Here is a 23,717-nt window from a genome sequence, read left to right as displayed (position 1 = left end):
AAGTTTCTGTCTGAGGTTGATGCTGTTAAATCTTTTTATTTGTTCAAGATGGAATTTATTCGTTCTTTATTTAAAGACGTATTAATTGCTTTAGATATAGAGGATTCTGGTCCTCTTGATACTAAATCTAAACGTTTAAATAGGGTTTTTTAAATCTCCTGTATTTATTCCAGAAGTGTTTAATCTCCCTGATGCTTTTTCTGAAGTAATTTCCAGGGAATGGAATAATTTGGGTAATTCTTTTACTCCTTCTAAACGTTTAAGCAATTATATTCTGTGCCATCTGTCAGATTAGAGTTTTTTGGGACAAAATCCCTAAGGTTTGGGGCTGTCTCTATTACTGCTAAAATGTACTACTATTCTTACGGCAGATAGTACTAAATTTAAGGATCCTTTAGATAAGAAAATTGAATCCTTTCTAAGAAAAGTTTACTTATGTTTAGGTAATCTTCTTAGACCTGCTATATTTTTACCGGATGTTGCTGCAGCTTCATCTTTTTGGTTAGAAGTTTTAGCGCAACAAGTATCAGATCATAATTTTATAGCATTATTTTTATTCTATAACATGCTAATAATTTTATTGGTGATACCATCTTTTGATATCATTTGAGTTGATATCAGGTATATGTCTCTAGCTATTTTAGCTAGAAAAGCTTTATGGATTTAACTTGGAATGCTGTTATGTCTTCTAAAGTTAACTTTGTTTTTCCCTTTCTTTCCAGGGTAATATTCATTTTTTCGTTCGTTTTCTCATAATAAAGAGCAAAAGCCTGATCCTTCATCCTCAGGAGCGGTTTTAGTTTGGAAACTATTTCTAGTTTGGAATATATCCAAGCCTTATAGAAACCTATAGTCAGCTCCTAAGTACCCATGAAGGTGCGGCCCTTTTTTCCAGTTCAGCTGGTATGGGGCAGATTACGTTTTATTCAAAGGAGTTTGGATCAATTCCGTTCTCAAACTCTGGTTTCAGAACATTGTTTCAGAAAGGTACAGAATTGGCTTCAGTTAAGGCCTCCTGCTAAGAGATTTTTTTCTTCCCGTGTCCCAGTTAACACAGCAAGGCTCAGCATTTCTGAAATGTGTTTCAGATCTAGAGTTGGCTGGAGTAATTATGCCAGTTCCAGTTCTGGAACAGGGGCTAGGGTTTTATTTTATCTCTTCATTGTACCAAAGAAGGTCAATTCCTTCAGACCAGTTCCGGATCTATCATTATTGAATCGTTATGTATACCAACATTCAAGATGGTTACTGTAGGACTATTCTGCCTTTTGTTTAGCAAGGGCATTTTATGTCTACAATAGTTTTGCAGGATGTGTATCTGCATATTCCGATTCATTCAGATCACTTTTAGTGTTTGAGATTCTCTTTTTAGACAAGCATTACCAGTTTTGTGACTCTACTGTTTGGCCTAGCCTCAGTTCCAAGAATTTTTTTCAAAGATTCTCGGTGCCCTTCTTTCTGTATTCAGAGAACAGGGTTTTTTTGTATTTCCTTATTTGGACGATTATCTTGGTATTTGCTCAGTCTTCTCATTCAAAGAATCTCATGCGATTCGACTTGTGTTGTTTCTTCAAGTTCATGGTTGGAGGATCAATTTACCAAAAAGTTCATTGATTCCTCAGTCAAGGGTAATCTTTCTGGGTTTCCAGATAGATTCAGTGTCCATGACTCTGTCTTTAACAGACAAGAGACGTCTAAATTGTTTTCAGCTTGTCGAAACCTTCAGTCACAATCATTCCCTTCGATAACCTTATGCATGGAAATTCTAGGTCTTATGACTGCTGCATTGGACGCAATCCCCTTTGCTTGTTTTTCACATGCGACCTCTTCAGCTCTGTATGCTGAATCAATGGTGCAAGGATTACACAAAGATATTTCAATTTATATCTTTAAAACCGATTGTTCGACACTCTCTAACGTGGTGGACAGATCACCATCGTTTAATTCAGGGGGCTTCTTTTGTGCTTCCGACCTGGACTGTAATTTCAACAGATACAAGTCTCACAGGTTGGGGAGCTGTGTGGGGATCTCTGTCGGCACAAGGAGTTTGGGAATCTCAGGAGGTGAGATTACCGATAAATATTTTGGAACTCCGTGCAATTTTCAGAGCTCTTCAGTTTTGGCCTCTTCTGTAGAGAGAATCGTTCATTTGTTTTCAGACAGACAATGTCACAACTGTGGCATACATCATCAAGGAGCGACTCACAGTCCTCTGGCTATGAAAGAAGTATCTCGAATTATTTTTGGTTTGGGCGGATTCCAGCTCCTGTCTAATCTCTGCGGTTCATATCCCAGGTGTAGACAATTGGGAAGCGGTTTATCTAAGTCGCCAAACGTTGCATCCGGGCGAATGGTTTCTTCACCCAGAGGTATTTCTTCAGGTTGTTCAAATGTGGGAACTTCCAGAAATAGATCTGATGGCGTCTCATCTAATCAAGAAACTTCCCAGATATCTGTCCAGATCCCGGGATCCTTAGGCGGAGGCAGTGGATGCATTATCACTTCCTTGGAAGTATCATCCTGTCTATATCTTTCCGCCTCTAGTTCTTCTTCCAAGAGTAATCTCCAAGATTCTGAAGGAATGCTCGTTTGTTCTGCTGGTAGCTCCGGCATGGCCTTACAGGTTTGGTATGCGGATCTTGTCCGGATGGCCTCTTGCCAGCCGTGGACTCTTCCGTTAAGACCAGACCTTTTGTCGCAAGGTCCTTTTTTCCATCAGGATCTCAAATCCTTAAATTTTAAGGTATGGAGATTGAACGCTTGATTCTTGGTCAAAGAGGTTTCTCTGACTCTGTGATTAATACTATGTTACAGGCTCGTAAATCTGTATCTAGAGAGATATATTATAGAGTCTGGAAGACTTATATTTTTTGGTGTCTTTCTCATCTTTTTTCTTGGCATTCTTTTAGAATACTGAGAATTTTACAGTTTCTTCAGGATGGTTTAGATAAGGGTTTGTCTGCAAGTTCCTTGAAAGGACAAATCTCTGCTCTTTCTGTTCTTTTTCACAGAAAGATTGCTATTCTTCCTGATATTTATTGTTTTATACAAGCTTTGGTTCGTATAAAATCTGTCATTCAGTCAATTTCTCCTCCTTGGAGTTTGAATTTGGTTCTGGGAGCTCTTCAAGCTCCTCCCTTTGAACCTATGCATTCATTGGTCATTAAATTACTTTCTTGGAAAGTTTTGTTCCTTTTGGCCATCTCTTCTGCCAGAAGAGTTTCTGATTTATCTGCTCTTTCTTGTGAGTCTCCTCTTCTGATTTTTCATCAGGATGAGGTGGTGTTGCGAACTTCTTTTGAATTTTTACCTAAAGTTGTGAATTCCAACAACATTAGTAGAGAAATTGTGGTTCCTTCATTATGTCCTAATCCTAAGAATTCTAAGGAGAAATCATTGCATTCTTTGGATGTTGTTAGAGCTTTGAAATATTATGTTGAAGCTACTAAGTCTTTCCGAAAGACTTCTAGTCTATTTGTTCTCTTTTCCGGTTCTAGAAAAGGCCAGAAAGCTTCTGCCATTTCTTTGGCATCTTGGTTGAAATCTTTAATTCATCTTGCCTATGTTGAGTCGGGTAAAACTCCGCCTCAGAGGATTACAGCTCATTCTACCAGGTCAGTTTCTACTTCCTGGGCGTTTAGGAATGAAGCTTCGGTTGATCACATTTGCAAAGTTGCAACTTGGTCCTCTTTGCATACTTTTACTAAATTCTACCATTTTGATGTATTTTCTTCTTCTGAAGCAGTTTTTGGTAGAAAAGTATTTCAGGCAGCAGTTTCAGTCTGAATCTTCTGCTTATGTTTTTTATTAAACTTTATTTTGGGTGTGGATTATTTTCAGCAGGAATTGGCTGTCTTTATTTTATCCCTCCCTCTCTAGTGACTCTTGTGTGGAAAGATCCACATCTTGGGTAGTCATTATCCCATACGTCACTAGCTCATGGACTCTTGCTAATTACATGAAAGAAAACATAATTTATGTAAGAACTTACCTGATAAATTCATTTCTTTCATATTAGCAAGAGTCCATGAGGCCCACCCTTTTTTATGGTGGTTATGATTTTTTTGTATAAAGCACAATTATTCCAATTCCTTATTTTATATGCTTTCGCACTTTTTTATCACCCCACTTCTTGGCTATTCGTTAAACTGAATTGTGGGTGTGGTGAGGGGTGTATTTATAGGCATTTTAAGGTTTGGGAAACTTTGCCCCTCCTGGTAGGAATGTATATCCCATACGTCACTAGCTCATGGACTCTTGCTAATATGAAAGAAATGAATTTATCAGGTAAGTTCTTACATAAATTATGTTTTTGTAGGGCATTGCCCTAAAGAAATCGGCTCTTTTACCTGTAAAAAAAAAATAAAAGTCCCCCCAAAAGTAAAACCCACCAAAATAAAAAACCTAACTCGAAAAAAAAAACTAAGCTACCCATTGCCCCTAAAGAGGCATTTGTATTGACATTGCCTTTAATAGGGCATTTTGCTCTTTTTCAAGTGCCCATCCCTAATCTAAAAAAAAACAACCTAACACTAACAACAGAAGATCTACTCACGGTTTCTGAAGTCCGGACATCCATCTCCATCCAGGCGGCGAGGTCTTCATCCATCCCGGGGGCATCTTCTGTCTTCATCCTGGCGGTGCAGAGCCATCCTGGAAGCTGATCCCATCCTGCGCGGAGCGTCTTCTTCATACGGTCACCGCCGTACACTGAAGTTGAATGCAAGGTAGCTGTTTCAAAATGGGGTCCCTTGCATTCCTATTGGCTTATCTGATTCTTCAAATTCAAATCAGCCAATAGGATGAGAGCTACTGAAATCTTATTGGCTGATTTGAACAGCCTACCAGTCGCATAGATTGTAGCCTACAGAAATCGGTACCTAGACTTATGTTTAATATGGAATACACTGGCACAACAAATTAGGGGTCAATGATAAAGAACAGACAGGCCAGAGGTGAGGGTGGATGTGTGAATGGATGGGACTAGATGGACTTTATTCATCAATAACAGCATTAAGAATGTAAATTACGGTTTTATCTATAGATTAGATCCAGTTGTAAATAAAACCATTGTGGCATATTGTCACTCAAAGAATGAACAGGTGCATATTTTTTTATATTCATTCTATATTTATTCTTTATAAAGTGGAAATAGTTTCACAACATTCTTTATATCACAGGTGACACATCTGTTTGACAATGGAGCTACCGTCTTTTTTGCAGTGTTCATGGCAGTTTGGGGTAAGTATGGACATAAGTTGTTTGTTTTTTTTACTTAAAATCCTTAATGTTACTCAGTCATAAATGTTACTCAAAATTATCTATGAATCCAGAAAAAAATGAGGCAAGAAACATTGTTGATTTGCTTATTAAATCTAAGAATTTGAATAAGAAGATTATCTGAACTTATTTGCAATTTTAAACCTTTAAGAAACCATTGGCCAAAGTTATTCACATTTTTACAGTTGTATTGTTTTTCAGGATTGTAATTTTGTTTTTAAAAAAAAAAAAAAAAAAGCGCATGAGTAACAAAAACTGCTTTATATTATTATAGGCTAGATTACAAGTGGAGTGGTAGTTTGTGCTCGTGCATTAACTCCGCTAGAAGCCTAAGAGCCATGCTGTTTGTAGATCACCTTCTTTAGAGCTGACTACAACAGTGCGACTCTTGGCAGGGCCCTCTACTCATCTGATCCTATAAATGTTTCCTTGTATTCCGCCTATGTTTATAGCGCTGTGGAATCTGTTGGCGCTCTACAAATAACCAATAATAATAAAGTAGGCTTTTTACACGTGTTAGCGTGCATATTATAAGTTGAAAGTAAAAAGCTTTCGCACGAGCACTAAGCCAACACACCAAAAGCCAAACTTGGAATATCGCGACTGTTAACATATTCCCTCATAGACTTCAATGGAGCACAACAAGCAAACCCTATTGCGTTTCCTCAAGTGTGCTAACCCGACATGAAATATTAATATTTCACATTCCAATGTTCTTCACATAGCAGAATATGTTCTATTTATTCTTTAATACATATTTCTATATATATATCTGATTGTATTTTGATAAAAAAATATAGCTATACCTATATAAATAGGTATAGAGATATACAGGAATATCTATTAAAAAATAATTAGAACATATTCCCCTATGTAAAGAAATTAGAATGTGAAATATTTACAGTAAATAAACAGTTAAACACTTTATTAAATACTATTCCTAAAGCCTGTGTACACAAGCCACAGTACAGCGGTCCCACCCGCCCGGCCACAACTCTGCCACGCCCCATCACGCCCGCTCCTGACGCCACGGCCATGCCCTGCCACGCCCCATCACGCCCGCTCCTGACGTCACGCCCCCATAACACTTGCTCCTGTCAGCCACACACCCGTCACGCCCGCTCCAACTCCCCCTCTCTGCTGTCTGATCCTCACGGCCTTGACAGATCCTTCCTTATGGCCATGTTTGTCTCGCACTGCAGTCTCTACTACGCATGACTGCATCAGACAAACATACCTGGCCTTTTATAATAGTGGATGAATATTGCATAAATATGCTTTCTTATGTTTTCAGCTACTTGACTATTAGATTTTTTATGTGTAAATATGTCTGTTAATTCATATATACACATATAAATGCATAAATAAATATGTACACACACATATATATATATATATATATATATATAAATATTTGTATTTTAATATATATATATATATATATATATATATATATATATATACTGTATATATAGATATGTATGCATCCCTATGTTAAAGCCATTTGCATGCCTCTTTTCTGAGACGTCATATCTTTGACCCCTTAAATCTGTATTGTCGCTTGAAATGGTTTTGAGTTGTGTAGTAAATGTTATGAAACAAAAAACGCTAGTATATTTTAACTAATGTTTACAATTAAAACCTAACCATAACCTTTGTTCTTGAATTGAAGAAGTTAAATAGATTTATAATTTGTATTTCCAAGTCCTATTTTCTCTCTGGTATATGATGTGTTCCTTGAGCAGTTTGGCAGTTTGCAATCATCCTGGACTACTCCAACCAGTGTGATTGACAGCCCCTTCTCACACAATTGGCTGCACACAAGCAGGGGGCAGCATTACACAAGTAGAGGCTTGTGCAGTATTAAATGCAGGAAGCGTATGCTGTCCACTAGCCACGATGCCTGGCAGACAGGTTTGCGGGAACGGAACTTGTCAGCCTAGAGTTTTTTTTAAATGGAGTCCTATTATAGATTTTCGTTAGTGTTGTACATACATCTGTTCTGAATAAAACTGCTCTGATCACCTGTCATCTAACCAGACAACCAGCAATGCACTCTAAAAATACTAAATTGTTTTAGTTGTTAAATCCGTCACCTCTGCTTTGGTTTTGTTATTTCTTTCCTTAAAATTAAATACTATACCTCCAAACATTTCCCAGAGGTTTTCTGGGGGAGTGAGGTGAGGGATATTGCTTACAGTGGACCACCGGGATTTCATCCTCAGGGCTGATGTGTGGGGGTGGTACTAAGGGGCATCATGGATGTGGTTGAGTTGTGCTGTGGGCTAGGTAGGGCATGTCCTGAACAGAGTTATGACAATCCCTGAAAACTGGGATATTTGCCCTGGCGAGAAGCTACAGATGAGCAGCAGGGCAGACTTTCAAACCTGTCATAATCATGCAGTATATGGGATGGGTGGGAGCGTTGGACTTATTCAGCCATTGCAAATAAACTGAATGCATTCTATAAAATAGCCCTGACATTGGATTATAACAGTGGAGTCAGAAAGCCACTTAGCTCAAGACTTAGTGGCCTATGGCAATGCCAATTATTGGGTCTAGTGGAAGCTATACTAATTTTGTATAGCCTTCTTTTCTTCTTAAATATTGTTGCTAACTTACTACAGTGATAAATGTGGCAACATCCCTGTATACACAATTAGACTGAATGCAAGAACAGTAAGTCAGACTAGTATTCCACTTTGTATATAACCTCACTGTAATGTTCTTGTTTCAGGAGTATTAATAAGTAATTAGTTCTGTTATTTTTAGAAAGGAAACATTGGTTTAGTTTTAATACGATAAGCATGACTACAGTATGTCATTTTGCAAGAATAAAGGCTGATACTTTTTCATGGTCTATTTTTCATCTGAGTGACGTTAGAAAATTCTTAATTTCACTATTCATTTTATTTTTGCTAGCATTATTTCACATATGATTGTGAGCTATGAACCGATGTAAACCCATTAGAGTTTTCCAAGTCTGTTTTTTTGCCTTTGTGTCCAACATATTGGATGTGGCACTATTTTAGTTAGTTAACCTGTCCAAGTTACACCTGTAGTAAATTGATTGTATCTGAAACCCTGGAAACCTATAATAAAAAAAATCAATCTGATCGATTTTTTATTTAGCATATTTAACAGTGATATCTGCAGTTACAAGGGAAATTATGTCTGTTTGCAGATGACATTAAAGTGTAATAGAGTTTATGTATCTGGTGTGTGGTGGGGGCAAATAAAGTGATATCATTAAATTGGAGAAATGGACAAATAATTGGGATATAAAGTTTACATTGCAAAGTGCAAAATTATGCATTGAGGTAAGAAAGATCCAAAGGTTCGTTATAGACTTAGTGGGCTCCATGTACTAAGAGGCGGGTAGACAGCTTCTCAACTTGCAAAGCTATCCGCTTGCCTTCGCTACATACGGGCAGCGGATCTGTTTGTCCGCTAGCCCGTATGTATCATTACACACTCCTCGCAGTTTGTAATGCCCGTCTCTTCTTACGCGCGACTGAAGGGGCTGTCAATCACCGCGAGCGAGCGAGCTCACTGTGATTTTCCCTCGCCACCTCAGAGGTGGCGTAGGGTGTAAGAAGCAGTGGTCTAATGGCTGCTGCTTCTTACATTGCGGGAAGCAGGCTCGCATATGCGAATCTGCCCCGCAAGGGCTCCGGAACAGCTCTCGCTGCTTCGTACGTGGAGCCCAATGACACTTTACTGACTGTTACAAATGAGGAACAGGAGTTGGGAATTATTATTTCAGATTATTTGAAATTTGTAAACAATATAGTATTGCAGCAATGCTTGGTTTTATTATTAGAGGTAGCAGCAGAATAAGTAACATTCTTATGCCACTTTACAGATCATTAGTTTGGCCTCATCTTGAGTATTGTGTGCAGTTCTGGAGGCCATATCACTAGAAGGATATAAACAAAATGCAATCTGTTCAAAATAGGGCTACTAAAATGGTACATGGTCAAAAAAATAAAACTTAACAGGAAAGGCTCATTGACCTAAATATGTATAGCTTAGAAGAGAGAATGGAAAAAAGGTTATATGATAGTAACTTTAAAGTGTAAAAACCCCTTGCGCCAAATGGATGTACTACATCAGACAGTACTTTGCCTAGCGTATTGTGTTGATGTAGCACCTACGTCCAGCACAGAGGTGCAAGTTGTGGTCCCTGCTATCATCTTAGACAGCGGGAGCTGCAACCATGGGGCAGAAGGCATCTTCATTTATATGGTAAGGGAGCATTGTCTGCGTCACTCTCTGTAACAATGTTCCATTGGTGCCTAGTGGGAGCAGTGAGAGGGAAGGAGGAAGGTGGGTGGCCCAATAGAAATGGGGGCAGGGAGGGGCAGGGTTCCTTAAATTATGGCAAAATACTGGAAGGGAAAGGGAGGAATGGGGTCCTACACTACAGAGAAATATATGTTAGATGGGAAGGTGGGTCCCTACAATACAGAAACAAATATATATTCAAAAAAATAATAAAACAACTAAAAAAAAAAGAATTTGTTACTGGCACACTGGTTGCCAGTAATAAACATGGTGGGGTACAGTGGGAAGGGGGAAGGTTAGAAAACAGTTTTGGGGGATCAGAACAAAGGGAACATAGAAGCTTTAACAACTATTTGTCTTATGACTGCAGTAGTTGTGTGTGAATAATTTCAGTGAGAAAAAAAAATGTGAAAATGTAACCTTTTTTTTTTTTTTTTAAATATATGATTGTATTTGGCGACCAAATAGTAGCATCATAGCACTATAGAACAAGCTCCTGATCTGTTGTTTATTCCTAGTAGAGCACTTCTCTCTTTGTATGTATTTGTAATATGACTCTGGGGAGATCTCCCTAAGGGTGATGGGGCAAACCAGACGTGAACTCCTTTCCCAGTGTGCTTAGAGGAATATGGCTGCGCCTCAATGATGAGGCCCACAGAAGGCCGAAACGATAGTCTGTGGTTGTCCTGTTTCTTGTTCAAAGGAGAATTGCCTGGTATTTCAGGGCTGGACTGACCTTACTCGGCAGGATCAGACTGATTTATTTCAAGAAAGGTTTTCTCTGTGTAAAGCACAACTGGACTAAAAGAGGCTGCTCCTGGGTGGTAATTTGCCATAGAACTAGCTACTGAGCTGTTGTTCATTCCTGGTAAAGCGCTTCTCTCTTTGTATGTATGTGTATGCTATATATATATATATATATATATATATATATATATATATATATAATTTCATAGGTAATTAAAAAAAACAGAGGCTTTATTTATGTTTTAACGATAATGCCAAATAAATTCCAGTACTTTTTACAATTTTTTCTCTGAAATTTAAGGAAACAAAGGGTCTTAGTAAAGCTGAGTCTGTAAGGAGAGAGAGAGAGAAACCCATCTATGCTATTAACCTCTAAGCTGACCCAGATCCCAAAACACACAAAAAATATATATTATATTAACCCCAATACTGCCACTAGATCCAACGCAAACAAAACTTCTATATGAAATATTTATTTGCCATGCAATACAATACAAATGATCATAAATGAATAATAAATCAGACTATATAAACAGAGAGTTATGAGTAGACAACAATGACAATAAAACCTAAATACTTCAGTCCTATCATGTGTACAGTTCTCTGAAAAATAAAGTCACTCTTGTGCATCCTAAAAACTAAATATAATCACAAAGAAGATACAACTGAGTAGATTACACAGTATAGTATACAATATGCAGATTATTTCTTCTACAATATATGACGATTCCACGGATTTCATCCTTGTGGGATTTATCCTCCTGCTAACAGGAAGTGGCAAAGAGCACCACAGCAGAGCTGAGTATATAGCTCCTCCCTTCCCTCCACCCCCAGTCATTCTCTTTGCCTGTGTTAGTAATAGGAAAAGGTAAAGTGAGGTGTTAGTTTTAGATTCTTCAATCAAGAAGTTTTTTATTTTAAAATGGTACCGGTGAGTACTATTTTCCTCAGGGAGAAATGGATTAAGGAATGAAGATTTTCTGCCCTGAGGTTGATGATCTTAGCAGACGTTACTAAGATCCATTCTGGTTCCCACAGAACTTCTGAAGGTAGTGCAAGAGAAATCTTCAGTGTGGAGAACGGTCTCATGCTTCAAGCAGCATTGAGATATGTTCAGCCTTTTATTTCTGAGGAGACTTGTTATATCAGAACTGGCTGACATTTTTTTCCCTGCAAGGGAAGGGGTAAGCAGTAGACCTATATGAAACTCAGGGTGTTACTGACATGCCTGTTTTCTATACATATTGATATTAACAGTTTGCATATCTATATGGGGGCTTGACACTGGGAGAGGTAGTTTGACATGTATATCTTTATTATTTTAGGTCAGTAGGGCTGCAGCTATATGTTATAAGACTTTAGGTACAGGGGACCACATGGCTTAATTCAAACCGCTTCCCATGCGGTTAGGCAGTTGTTTGATGTGACATCCATGATGGACGGGGCCTATTTCGCGCGCTCAGACGCGCAGTTTTCTCTCACTAAGAAGGCAGCAGGCATTAGCTCCAGTGGGTTCTAAAGTTGTTTTCCAGTCACCGGATCGTTGTCGAGTCAATTTTCAGTACCCTGAGGGCAGGTAGGCACCACAGCAGAGCTGTGGCGAGGTGCAGGGGCTGTTTTCATTGTTTAAGTATATTTTTTGGATTAAAATGTCTCCTTAAAGGGTGATTTCACTTTTGCTTATTGGCGGCTAAAAATGCAGGATTTGCCATTTTAGTGCGAAGAGCGTTATGGTTAAAATCGTGGTCTGCAATCATTTTTGGAAAAATGTAACTGTTATATAAAATCGTTTAGTGATAAGAACGTTTTTAGGACAGTTTGGAAAAAATTGTTGCGCTTTTTATTTCTTAAAGGCGCAGTACGCCTTTTGCAAAAAGTTTTTTGAATCAGTAAAATAAGTGATTTACGACTATTGTGGCTATTGCTAGTCTGTTAAACATGTCTGAACTTGAGGAAACTCCTTGTTCTATGTGTTTAGAAGCCATTGTGGAACCCCCTCTTACTTTGTGTACCTCTTGTACTGAAAGGGCTTTACAATGTAAAAAGCATATTTTATGTAAAGAAAGTGTGCCTAAGGATGATTCTCAGTCTGAAGAGAATCAGGATATGCCATCTAATTCTCCCCAAATGTCACAACCATTAACGCCCACGGAAGCGACGCTGAGTTCCTCAAATGCGTCTAATTCTTTTACTCTGCAGGATATGGCTGCAGTTATGTCAACTTAGAGGTATTATCTAAGTTACCAGTGTTACAGGGTAAACGCAGTAGGACAGGAATTAATGTGAATACTGAGTCCTCTGATGCTTTGTTGGCTATTTCCGATGTGCCCTCACAGGGATCTGAGTTGGGGATCAGGGAAATTTTGTCTGAGGGAGAACTTTCGGACTCAGGAAGTATGTTACCTCAGACAGATTTGGACGTTATGTCCTTTAAATTTAAGCTAGAACACCTCCGCCTGTTACTTCGGGAGGTATTAGCCACTCTGGATGATTGTGACCATATTATGGTATGTAAAATGGACAAATATCTAGAAGTACCCGCTTACACTGATGTTTTTCCGGTTCCTAAGAGGATTTCGGAGATTATTAAGAAGGAGTGGGACAGACCAGGTATACCGTTTTCTCCCCCTCCTAATTTTAAGAAAATGTATCCCATATCAGACATTGTTCGGGACTCTTGGCAGACAGTCCCTAAGGTGGAGGGAGCTATATCTACCCTGGCTAAACGTATAACTATTCCTATTGAGGACAGTTGTGCTTTCAAAGACCCTATGGATAAAAAATTAGAGGGTCTTCTAAAGAAGTTATTTATTCATCAGGGTTTCCTTTTACAACCGACAGCCTGCATTGTTCCAGTGACTACTGCAGAGGCTTTCTGGTTTGATGCCTTGGAAGAGTCTCTTAAAGTTGAGACCCCCTTAGAGGATATTTTAGATAGAATTAAGGCTCTTAAGCTAGCTAATTCTTTTATCACAGATGCCGCCTTTCAGATTGCTAAATTGGCGGCTAAAAATGCAGGATTTGCCATTTTAGTTCGAAGAGCGTTATGGTTAAAATCGTGGTCTGCTGATGTGTCATCTAAATCAAAGCTCTTGGCTATTCCTTTCAAGGGTAAGACCCTATTCGGACCTGAGTTGAAGGAAATCATTTCTTACATTACTGGAGGTAAAGTTCATGCTCTACCTCAGGATAAGTCTGTTAAGAATAGGGGTCAACAAAATAATTTTCCTTCCTTTCGGAACTTTAAAGGAGTACCCTCTTCTTCCTCTTCCTCCACAAAGCAAGAAGGGAATTTTGCTCAGGCCAAGTCCGTCTGGAGACCCAACCAGGCTTGGAACAGGGGTAAACAACCCAAGAAGCCCACTGCTGCTACCAAGACAGCATGAAGGGGCGGCCCCCGATCTGGGTCCGGATCTAGTAGGGGGCAGACTTTCTCTCTTTGCCCTGGCTTGGACAAGAGATGTTTAGGACCCCTGGGCAATGGAAATTGTGACCCATGGGTATCAACTGGAATTCAAGGAATTTCTCCCAAGGGGGAGATGTCTTCTTTCAAGATTGTCTGTAGACCAGATAAAAAGAGAGGCGTTCTTACGTTGTGTAAAAGACCTCTCTACTATGGGAGTAATTCGTCCCGTTCCAAGCCTGGAACAGGGGCAGGGGTTTTACTCAAATCTCTTCATGGTTCCCAAAAAAGAGGGAACTTTCAGACCCATTTTAGATCTCAAGAGTCTAAACAAGTTTCTCAGAGTTCCATCGTTCAAGATGGAGACTATCTGAACAATTCTACCAATGATCCAGGAGGGTCAATATATGACTACCGTGGATTTGAAGGATGCATACCTTCATATTCCTATTCACAAGGATCATCATCAATACCTAAGGTTTGCCTTCCTCGACAAACATTTTCAGTTTGTGGTTCTTCCCTTCGGGTTGGCCACAGCACCCAGGATCTTCACAAAGGTTCTAGGGTCCCTTCTGGCGGTTCTTAGGCTACAGGGCATAGCAGTGGCGCCTTATCTGGACGATATCTTGATTCAGGCTCTTGATTCAGGATCTAACAAAATCTCACACAGACACAGTGTTGTCCTTTCTGAGAACTCACGGTTGGAAAGTGAATCTAGAAAAGAGTTCACTAATTCCTTAGACAAGGGTTCCCTTCCTGGGAACTCTGATAGATTCTATAGCAATGAAGATTTTTCTGACGGAGGTCAGAAAGTGAAAAATTCTAAATACTTGTCGAGCTCTTCAGTCCAATCCTCAGCCATCAGTGGCTCAGTGTATGGAGGTAATTGGATTGATGGTGGTGGCAATGGACATCATTCCATTTGCTCGGTTTCATCTCAGACCACTGCAACTGTGCATGCTCGGACAGTGGAATGGGGACTATACAAATTTGTCTCCTCTGATAAATCTAGATCAAGAGACCAGAAACTCTCTTCTTTGGTGGTTGTCGCCGGATCATCTGTCCCAGGGGACAAGTTTCCGCAGACCCTCATGGGTGTTTTCGCAGACCCTCATGGGTGATAGTGACAACGGACGCCAGTCTACTAGGCTGGAGGGCAGTCTGGAATTTCCTGAAAGCTCAGGGTGTATGGACTCAGTTGGAGGCTCTACTTCCAATCAATATTCTGGAATTGAGAGCAATATTCAATGCGCTTCAGGCATGGCTTCGGCCAAATTCATCAGGTTCCAGTCTGACAACATCACAACTGTGGCTTACATCAATCATCAGGGAGGAACGAGGAGTTCCTTAGCGATGGCAGAAGTATCCAAGATAATTCAATGGGCGAAGACCCACTCTTGTTATCTGTCAGCAATCTATATCCCAGGAGTGGACAACTGGGAAGCGGATTATTTAAGCCGACAGGCTTTTCATCCGGGGGAGTGGGAACTCCATCCTGAGGTGTTTGCCTCACTGATTATTCGATTGGGAAAACCGGAGTTGGATCTGATGGCGTCTCGACAGAATGCCAAGCTCCCAAGATACGGCTCCAGGTCGAGAGATCCTCAATCTGAACTGATAGATGCCTTGGTCATTCAACCTGGCTTATGTGTTTCCACCGTTTCCTCTCCTTACCCGGGTGATTGCTCGGATCAAACAGGAGAGAGCTTCAGTAATTCCAATCGCGCCTGCGTGGCCACTCAGGACTTGGTATGCAGATCTAGTGGACATGTCCTCTCTGCCTCTGTGGAAACTCCCTTTGAGACAGGGCCTTCTCATTCAAGGTCCTTTCCAACATCCAAATCTAATTTCTCTGCAGCTGACTGCTTGGGGATTGAACGCTTGATTTTAGCTAAGCAGGGATTCTCTGATGCGGTCATTGATACGTTGATTCAGGCATGTAAGCCTGTCACTAGAAAGATCTATCATAAGATATGGCTTAAATATCTTTTTTTTGTGTGAATCCAAAGGCTACTCATGGAGTAAGGTTAGGATTCTGTATTTTCTCCAAGAAGGATTGGAGAAAGGGTTATCAGTAAGTTCCTTAAAGGGACAAATTTCTGCCTTGTCAATTTTGCTTCACAAACGTTTGGCAGAGGTTCCAGACGTTCAGTCTTTTTGTCAGGCTCTAACCATAATTAAGCCTGTGTTTAGACCAATTTCTCCACCTTGGAGATTGAATTTAGTTCTTAGTGTTCTTCAAGGGGTTCCGTTTGAACCCATGCATTCCATAGAAAAATTTTGTTTTTAGTTGCTATTTCTTCTGCTCGTAGAGTTTCTGAGCTTTCAGCACTTCAATGTGACTCACCTTACCTTATTTTTAATTCTGATAAGGTGGTTTTACGTACCAAACCTGGGTTCCTTCCTAAGGTTGTTTCAAATAAGAATATTAATCAGGAAATTGTTGTTCCTTCTTTATGTCTTAATCCTTCTTCTAAGAAGGAGCGTCTGTTACATAACTTGGACGTGGTCTGTGCCTTGAAGTTTTACTTGCAGGCGACTAAGGATTTCCATCAATCATCTTTATTATTTATTGTCTTTTCTGGAAAGCGTAGGGGTCAGAAAGCTACGGCTACCTCTCTTTCTTTTTGGCTGAAGAGTATCATCCGCCTGGCATATGAGACTGCTGGACAGCAGCCTCCTGAAAGAATTACGGCTCATTCTACTAGGGCTGTGGCTTCCTCATGGGCATTTAAAAATGATGCTTCTGTTGAACAGATTTGCAAGGCTGCGACTTGGTCGTCTCTTCACACTTTTTCCAAATTTTCCAAATTTGATACTTTTGCTTCTTCTGAGTCTGGTTTTGGGAGAAAGGTTCTTCAAGCAGTGGTGCCTTCTGTTTAGGTCTCTGTCTTGTCCCTCCCTTTCATCCGTGTCCTGTAGCTTTGGTATTGTATCCCACAAGTAAGGATGAAATCCGTGGACAGATTTGGGTTATATATATTTTTTGTAAACTTCAGTCACCTCTACACCTTTAGTTTTTCCTTTCTCTTCCTAACTTCGGTCGAATGACTGGGGGTGGAGGGAAGGGAGGAGCTATATATACAGCTCTGCTGTGGTGCTCTTTGCCACTTCCTGTTAGCAGGAGGATAAATCCCACAAGTAAGGATGAAATCCGTGGACTCGTCATATTGTAGAAGAAATCCCTGTAGTATTTGGTATGCAGAGATGGTTCTGTTATCCAGTCTTCAGTATTTCTGTTTGGAAGAGTGGTCTCATCGTCTGGTTATGTTCTTTCAGATAATAGATCTTTGAGGTTGCCCAGAGATAGTTCTGATGGCTTCCCGGTTGAGTATTTTGTACCAGGGTGATTTCCAAGATTTAGCAGGATGAGCTTTTGTGATTCTGTTTTGCTCCAGCTTGTTCCTGTAGTATTTGGCATGCAGAGATGGTTGTTATCCAGTTTCTCTCCTTGGCTGCTTCTTTTGAATCCAGACCTTCTATTTTAGGGTCCTTTCTATCATTCTAGTTCTCTTGACTTGATGGCATGGAGATAGAATCAGAAATCCTATGATCTATTTGTTCAGTTATTGAGTTTCTTATACAGGCTTGTAAGTCTGTGACTAAGGGAATTGTTATTTGAAGAACTGTAAGTCCTTTCTTTGTTGGTGTTCAAATCAAGGTTTTTCTTGCCATTCTTTTTGAATTTCCAGATTTCTTGCTATTTTTACAGGATGGTTTGGATAAGGGTTTATCCACCAGGTCTTCTAGCCTTGCCTAGAATTAATAATTAACAGATAAGAGCTGACCAGCACTACAATCCAAAAAAGTGGGAAAAACATATCAAATAAAAATATTTCTATGAGATAAGGTGCTAATCCTCCAAAATAACAATTAAATTATACAAAAGAGAGAAAGTATGGGGGCTTACCGCACTACTCTTAATCCTTCGTTTAGCTGTACCCATACTACAATTTACAAGGCTTATAAATGTAACAGTGGTCATACTGTTACAATTCAAGGCACTACAAACTAAAGGCAAGCACTATTACTATCTATATTAGTTATTTACAATTAGCATTAAATTATATCACATAGCAGCATGGATAGTGTTCCCTTTTCATTAAGGGCTGTTTCTGATATGGAATGCACCAGACCATCACTAGATGACTTACTCTCAGATAAAACCAAGATGTTTTCTATTTCTGAAATCGTTCAAAAAATTGAGTCTTTGCTACTAAAAGAACATAAGACCTGGTGGGATATCAACCTCATGGAAAAGTATGTTTCTCTCAATATCGTTCCTAGAGGACTGAGAGTTTACAAGTTCCCTACTTTTCCTGTGACAGATGCTAAGTTTATAAATGATTGGAATTCTATCCTATCTGATTGTTCAACTATGCTAATACTAATGTTAGTTGTATACAAAAAGCAACAATTGGAACAACTGCGGTCTGAAATCACTGAGTTACAGATGGATCTAAACATGTTTATTGACCATAAGGATTATAAAAGACTTGACAAGGTCCTGAGTGAATCTGTCACTGCAATTAAAGGGGGCATTGACTCTTTAAAAATAAAGAAATTTGACATGGATCAAATGGACTATAAAAATAACAGTGTTTATGTTTGGCCAAATTACCAACTTAAAAGAAATAGGGTAAAACGCTCCAATAGAAAGAAAAATGCTAGAAGCGGCAATAAACAGGTCTCTTTTTCCCTTTTAGATACTGACATTTCATCTACTGATGAAGATGATAAAGTTCCTACCATACTCAATCGTGCACATGAAGACCCATTGCAGTCAGGTTAGTCAAAAACAGGGAGAGGCTGTTATGACATCAGAAAACACTGTGACTGAAGATAGATTTGAGGTTCAGCAAGGAGTGAGGAATTGTGGAGAAATGGTAGTTAGGAGGAAGATCCCAGAAATACAAACACAAAACAGGGAAACAAGGTTGGACAGGGGAACAGGTTTTTCACCAGGACACGACAAAACAAGGAATAGGGGTAGAAAATGAAAAAGAAGAGGTAGGCGCACAAGTAACAAAGAGATACGGCCTAATGGCTGTCAAGTCCAATAACAAATACTAAATTTAACAGTGATAAACCTAACTACAGAGAGTTTCAGTAAGTCAGAAACAGAAGTATTAAGTTTGGGTTCAGGTTTTGTGCCAAGTACTAATTTCAATCTTTTTGATACAGTAATTGATCTAAACTGTTTTGTACGTAAACTAACATTGAAAAGGTTTTTTCCCAAAGAAATAAATGTTTGTACTGATGAGACATTTAATTTCTCACCACTTAGTCTAGGAACGCAGTGTGATGTTGCTTTTGATGAAGCTAGAGACTATATGTCTCTCTTAGAACTTGAAATGGAAACTTATAAAGATAATTTTGGATTGATAAGGGGCAGTATGAGCTTCAAACCTCAATCATTTTTTTACCCGACTAAGTCTCGGGGAGATGTTTTGGAGGCGTTTCACTATCGTGTTGAAACGGACCCAAGGAGACTGCACAATCTCTTGCCAACCAAAAAGAGTCACCAAAATCTCACTATTACACAAAGAAAGGCATTAAAAACACTTAAAGTGAGATAACAAGTGGTATACAGACAAGCAGATAAAGGAGGGAATAGCGTGGTGATGTGGAAAAGTGCTTATATCAAAGAAGCCATGCGAAAGTTAGAAGATACCCGGGTATACTGTAAGCTGCCCAATAACGCCACATGTGAATTCCAGGGACTTGTGTACCATATTTTGGATGATGGAAGGGAGGAGGGTTTCATTGATGAACCTACCTTTGATTTTTTTTTTTTGTATGTAAAGGAGCCTGTGGTTCCAATTTTTCACCATCTCCCTAAGATACACATGTTCCTGGAGGATATTAGAGGAGGACCAATAGTTTCAGGAATTGTGTCTCTTCTGGAAAAACTGTCAACATGGATAGACTCCTTTTTGCAGACGTTATTTAAGCTGATTCCTAGTTACATAAGAAATACAAAACATCTCCTGAGACTCTTGGATGAGGAACCTTTGCAGGAAGGTTATATCTGGGTAACTGTAGATGTTGTGGGATTGTATTCTGCAATCCCATATGACAAGGGAGTAACAGCAGTAAGGTTTTTTCTTGACAGATATACTAACTTTGACGATCACTTTAAAAACTATGTCATCAGGGTTATCACGTTCCTACTCAACCACAATTATTTTCTCTTTGATGGTGAATATTATCTCCAGAGACGTGAGACAGCTATGTGGGGCCAACTTTTCCCCCTCTTACGCCAACCTATTTATGGGTTGGTGGGAGCTGTCTCACGTCTATGGAGATGGTAACCCATACAGTAATTGTATCAAATTTTATCATAGATACATAGACAATTTGGCCTTCATTTGGAGTGGCACAGCTTTAGAAGTGGAGGATTTTGTAAACTATCTGAACGATAATGCAGTAGGCCTGCAATTCATGTATATGGCTAATCCTAATGAAATCGCTTACTTGGATGTGTTACTTAGGGGCAGTGTAGAAAAAAGCAGACTTCAGAGTGAGCTGTATCGTAAGCCGCTTCAATCAAATACCATTTTGCATGCTAGAAGTGCACACCCAAAACACACAGGCTTTGAGAATATTAAAGATGAATTTATGAGGTCTCAAGCGCAACTGTTCACAACATGACTTTTTTTGGTAGAAAGCCAGGGTTTAAAGGATAGATTTACTCAAAGAGGCTATAATCAGCCAATGATAGACAATGCTTTCACTCAAGTTTTGGAGATAGACAGGAATGACTTACTTTCAGAGTCAAGGAAAAGAAAACGAACACATGAAAAAGAGAAACTAACTTTCATCACTACATTCAGTAGTCAGTATAACCAAATAAAAAATATTGTCAGGAAACACCTATTTTAAAGGGTGACAAGAACCTACCTGTATGATGTGGTCAAGAAGGGAAGTTGCTTTGTTCCCAAACGAAATTGCACTTTGGGGAATTATCTTTCCCTGAGTAAGGTTAAAGAGAAAGATGTTAACAAAAGCAATTGGCTCACTTGCAAAGGTCACTATAATGTGTTAATCATAGTTGTAAGGCGTGTGGTCACCCATGGGTGACAAAGCAATTCCAGTCTTGTACTACACAAAAGGTGTATGATATTACCAATTATACCAATTGCAGGACAAAGTATGTGGTTTATCTGGCACAGTGCACTGAATGCCCAAGTGCTCTTGCTTTCTGTTTTTGTATATTTCATAACAGAGGATTGTGTAGTTAAAAACGCTATAGGCATACAAGCTTAATAAAATAGGGCTCAAGAAGTTTTTTTGTTCTCATATTGTAATAATAAACACAGACAACGCTATTTCACATATATGTGCTAGCATTGGGTTTTGTAAAGTGTCACTGAAATTCCAGTGTCGAATTAAAGAAAATAAGGGGTTACTGAGCAGGAGGGTGTGTTTTCAGTGGTTGCCTGGGTGTATCCAATGAGTATGAACAGGTGCCTTTATAAGTTAACAAGTATAAGACAGTATTTAGGTATCTGATGAAGGCATAAAGCCGAAACGTGTCATGCCTTTTTCTTGTACTTGCAAGTAATGTTTTACTTTGTTTTTATCCTGCTTCTAATAAATATGCTAATTTAGTGCTTTACCTGTGCTCCGCTTTTTCTTGTTTTAAGGACTTACAGCACTATTTCCTAATTATAAAATATAGCCTTTATTAATAAATTAAAATCATTAACAGACGGTAATATCGCCCTGCTCACATACCACCCTCCCACTGGGTAAGATTATATTATATAGTACTGAAAAAAGAGTGAATAAGAAAATAAACAGAAAAAGTTAAAAAAAAGAAAGCATCACAGTAATCCCAAAGAGTCTGGGCCGATACACTGGAACCGCGGCATCATGTAGGATAGTGGAGAGGCAAGTTAGCAGCAAAAAGGTTTTGGCCATACATGGCCATTTTCAATGTTAAAAATGGCCTAGAATTAAGCCTGTTATTATTAAATCTTTCCTCTTTGGAACCTTTATTTGGTCTTAAGGATTTGCAGGTTCTTTCTTTTGGGTCTATGCATCAGGTGGATATTAAACTTATTTTTGGAAGTTTGGTTTCATTTAGCTATTTCATCTGTTAGAAGAGTTTTCTACTCTTTATTGTGTTCGTCCTCTTTTTTTCTAAAAGATGTTTTCTGTTTATATAAGTTAGGACTTTGTTGTTCCTTCTTTATTATTAAATGTGGTCTTGTCATGTTTTGGATTCTGTTAGAGCATTGTAGTGTTATGTTGATACTACTTAGGTGTTCAGGCAAACTTTTAGTTTGTTTGTTCTTTTTGCTGGTTCTAGAAAGTTCGGAGAATTTCTGCTGTTTCTTTGGATTCTTGGTTGAAGCTTCTTATTCATAAACGGCTAGATTACGAGTTTTTGTCGGTAATGGTGTGCGGTGCTAACGAGCCTTTTTTTCTCACCGCTCACTTAAGACAACGCTAGTATTAAGAGTTTTCTGCAAGCCGGCGTTAGCCTCAGAAAAGTGAGCGTTGAGCAAAATTTAGCTCCACATCTCACCTCAATACCAGCGTTGCTTAAGTCAGCGGTGAGCTGGCTGAACGCGCTCGTGCACGATTTCCCCATAGGAAACAATGGGGCTGAGATGGCTGAAAAAACCTAACACCTGCAAAAAAGCAGCGTTCAGCTCCTAACGCAGCCCCATTGTTTCCTATGGGGAAATAAAAGTAATGTCTACACCTAACACCCTAACATGAACCCCGAGTCTAAACACCCCTTATATTATACTTATTAACCCCTAATCGGCCGTCCCGACATCGTCGCCACCTACATTATATTATTAACCCCTAATCTGCTGCTCCGGACACCGCCGCCACCTACATTATACTTATGAACCCCTAATCTGATGCCCCCAACATCGCCAAACCCTACATTTTATTTATTAAGCCCTAATCTGCCCCCCCCCCCCCATGTCGCCGCAACTATAATAAATTTATTAACCCCTAACCCTAAGTCTAACCCTAACACCCCCCTAATTTAAATATAATTTAAATACATAAATAAATTTACTATAATTAACTAAATTGTTCCTATTTAAAACTAAATACTTACCTGTAAAATAAACCCTAAGTTAGCTACAATATAACTAATAATTACATTGTAGCCATCTTAGGGTTTATTTTTATTTTACAGGCAACTTTGTATTTATTTTAACTAGGTAGAATAGTTATTAAATAGTTATTAACTATTTAATAACTACCTAGTTAAAATAAGTATACATTTACCTGTAAAATAAACCCTAACCTAAGTTACAATTACACCTAACACTACACTATAATTAAATTAATTACCTAAACTAACTACACTTAATTACAATTAATTTAAATAAACTAAATTACAAAAAAAACAAACACTAAATTACAGAAAATAAAAAAGAAATTACAAATTTTTAAACTAATTACACCTAATCTAATCCCCCTAATAAAATAAAAAGCCCCCCAAAATAAAAAAATTCCCTACCATATACTAAATTACAAATAGCCCTTAAAAGGGCTTTTTTGCGGGGCATTGCCCCAAAGTAATCAGCTCTTTTACCTGTAAAAAAAAATACAATACCCCCCAACATTAAAACCCACCACCCACACACCCAACCCTACTCTAAAACCCAACCAATCCCCCCTTAAAAAAAACTAACACTACCCCCTTAAAGATCACCCTACCTTGAGAAGTCTTCACCCAGCCTGGCACAAGTGGACCTCCAGAGGGGCAGAAGTCTTAATCCGATCCGGCCAGAAGAGGACATCCAGACCAGCAGAAGTCTTCATCCAGACGGCATATTCTATCTTCTTTCATGCGGAGCGGAGCAGGTCCATCTTGAAGACATCCAACGCAGAGCATCCTCTTCCATCCGAAGGTGACTGAAGAATGAAGGTTCCTTTAAGTGACGTCATCCAAGATGGCGTCCTTTCAATTCCGATTGGCTGATAGAATCCTATCAGCCAATAGGAATTAAGGTAGGAAAAA

The 23,717-nt window shown here is 39.0% G+C and overlaps 1 protein-coding gene across 1 annotated transcript in view; it reads left to right on the top strand.

The window, feature by feature from the left end:
• The window catches only part of ANO4 (anoctamin 4), a 675,069-nt gene that overhangs the window by 499,002 nt on the left and 152,350 nt on the right, over nucleotides 1–23,717 (top strand). Inside the window, 1 exon segment of the mRNA XM_053719254.1 lies at nucleotides 5,181–5,241. Within this exon segment, the coding sequence (XP_053575229.1) occupies nucleotides 5,181–5,241 (61 nt within the window).

Source organism: Bombina bombina, chromosome 6, assembly GCF_027579735.1.
Source record: "Bombina bombina isolate aBomBom1 chromosome 6, aBomBom1.pri, whole genome shotgun sequence".
NCBI lineage: Eukaryota > Metazoa > Chordata > Amphibia > Anura > Bombinatoridae > Bombina > Bombina bombina.
This window is presented reverse-complemented; position numbering and strand designations above follow the sequence as displayed.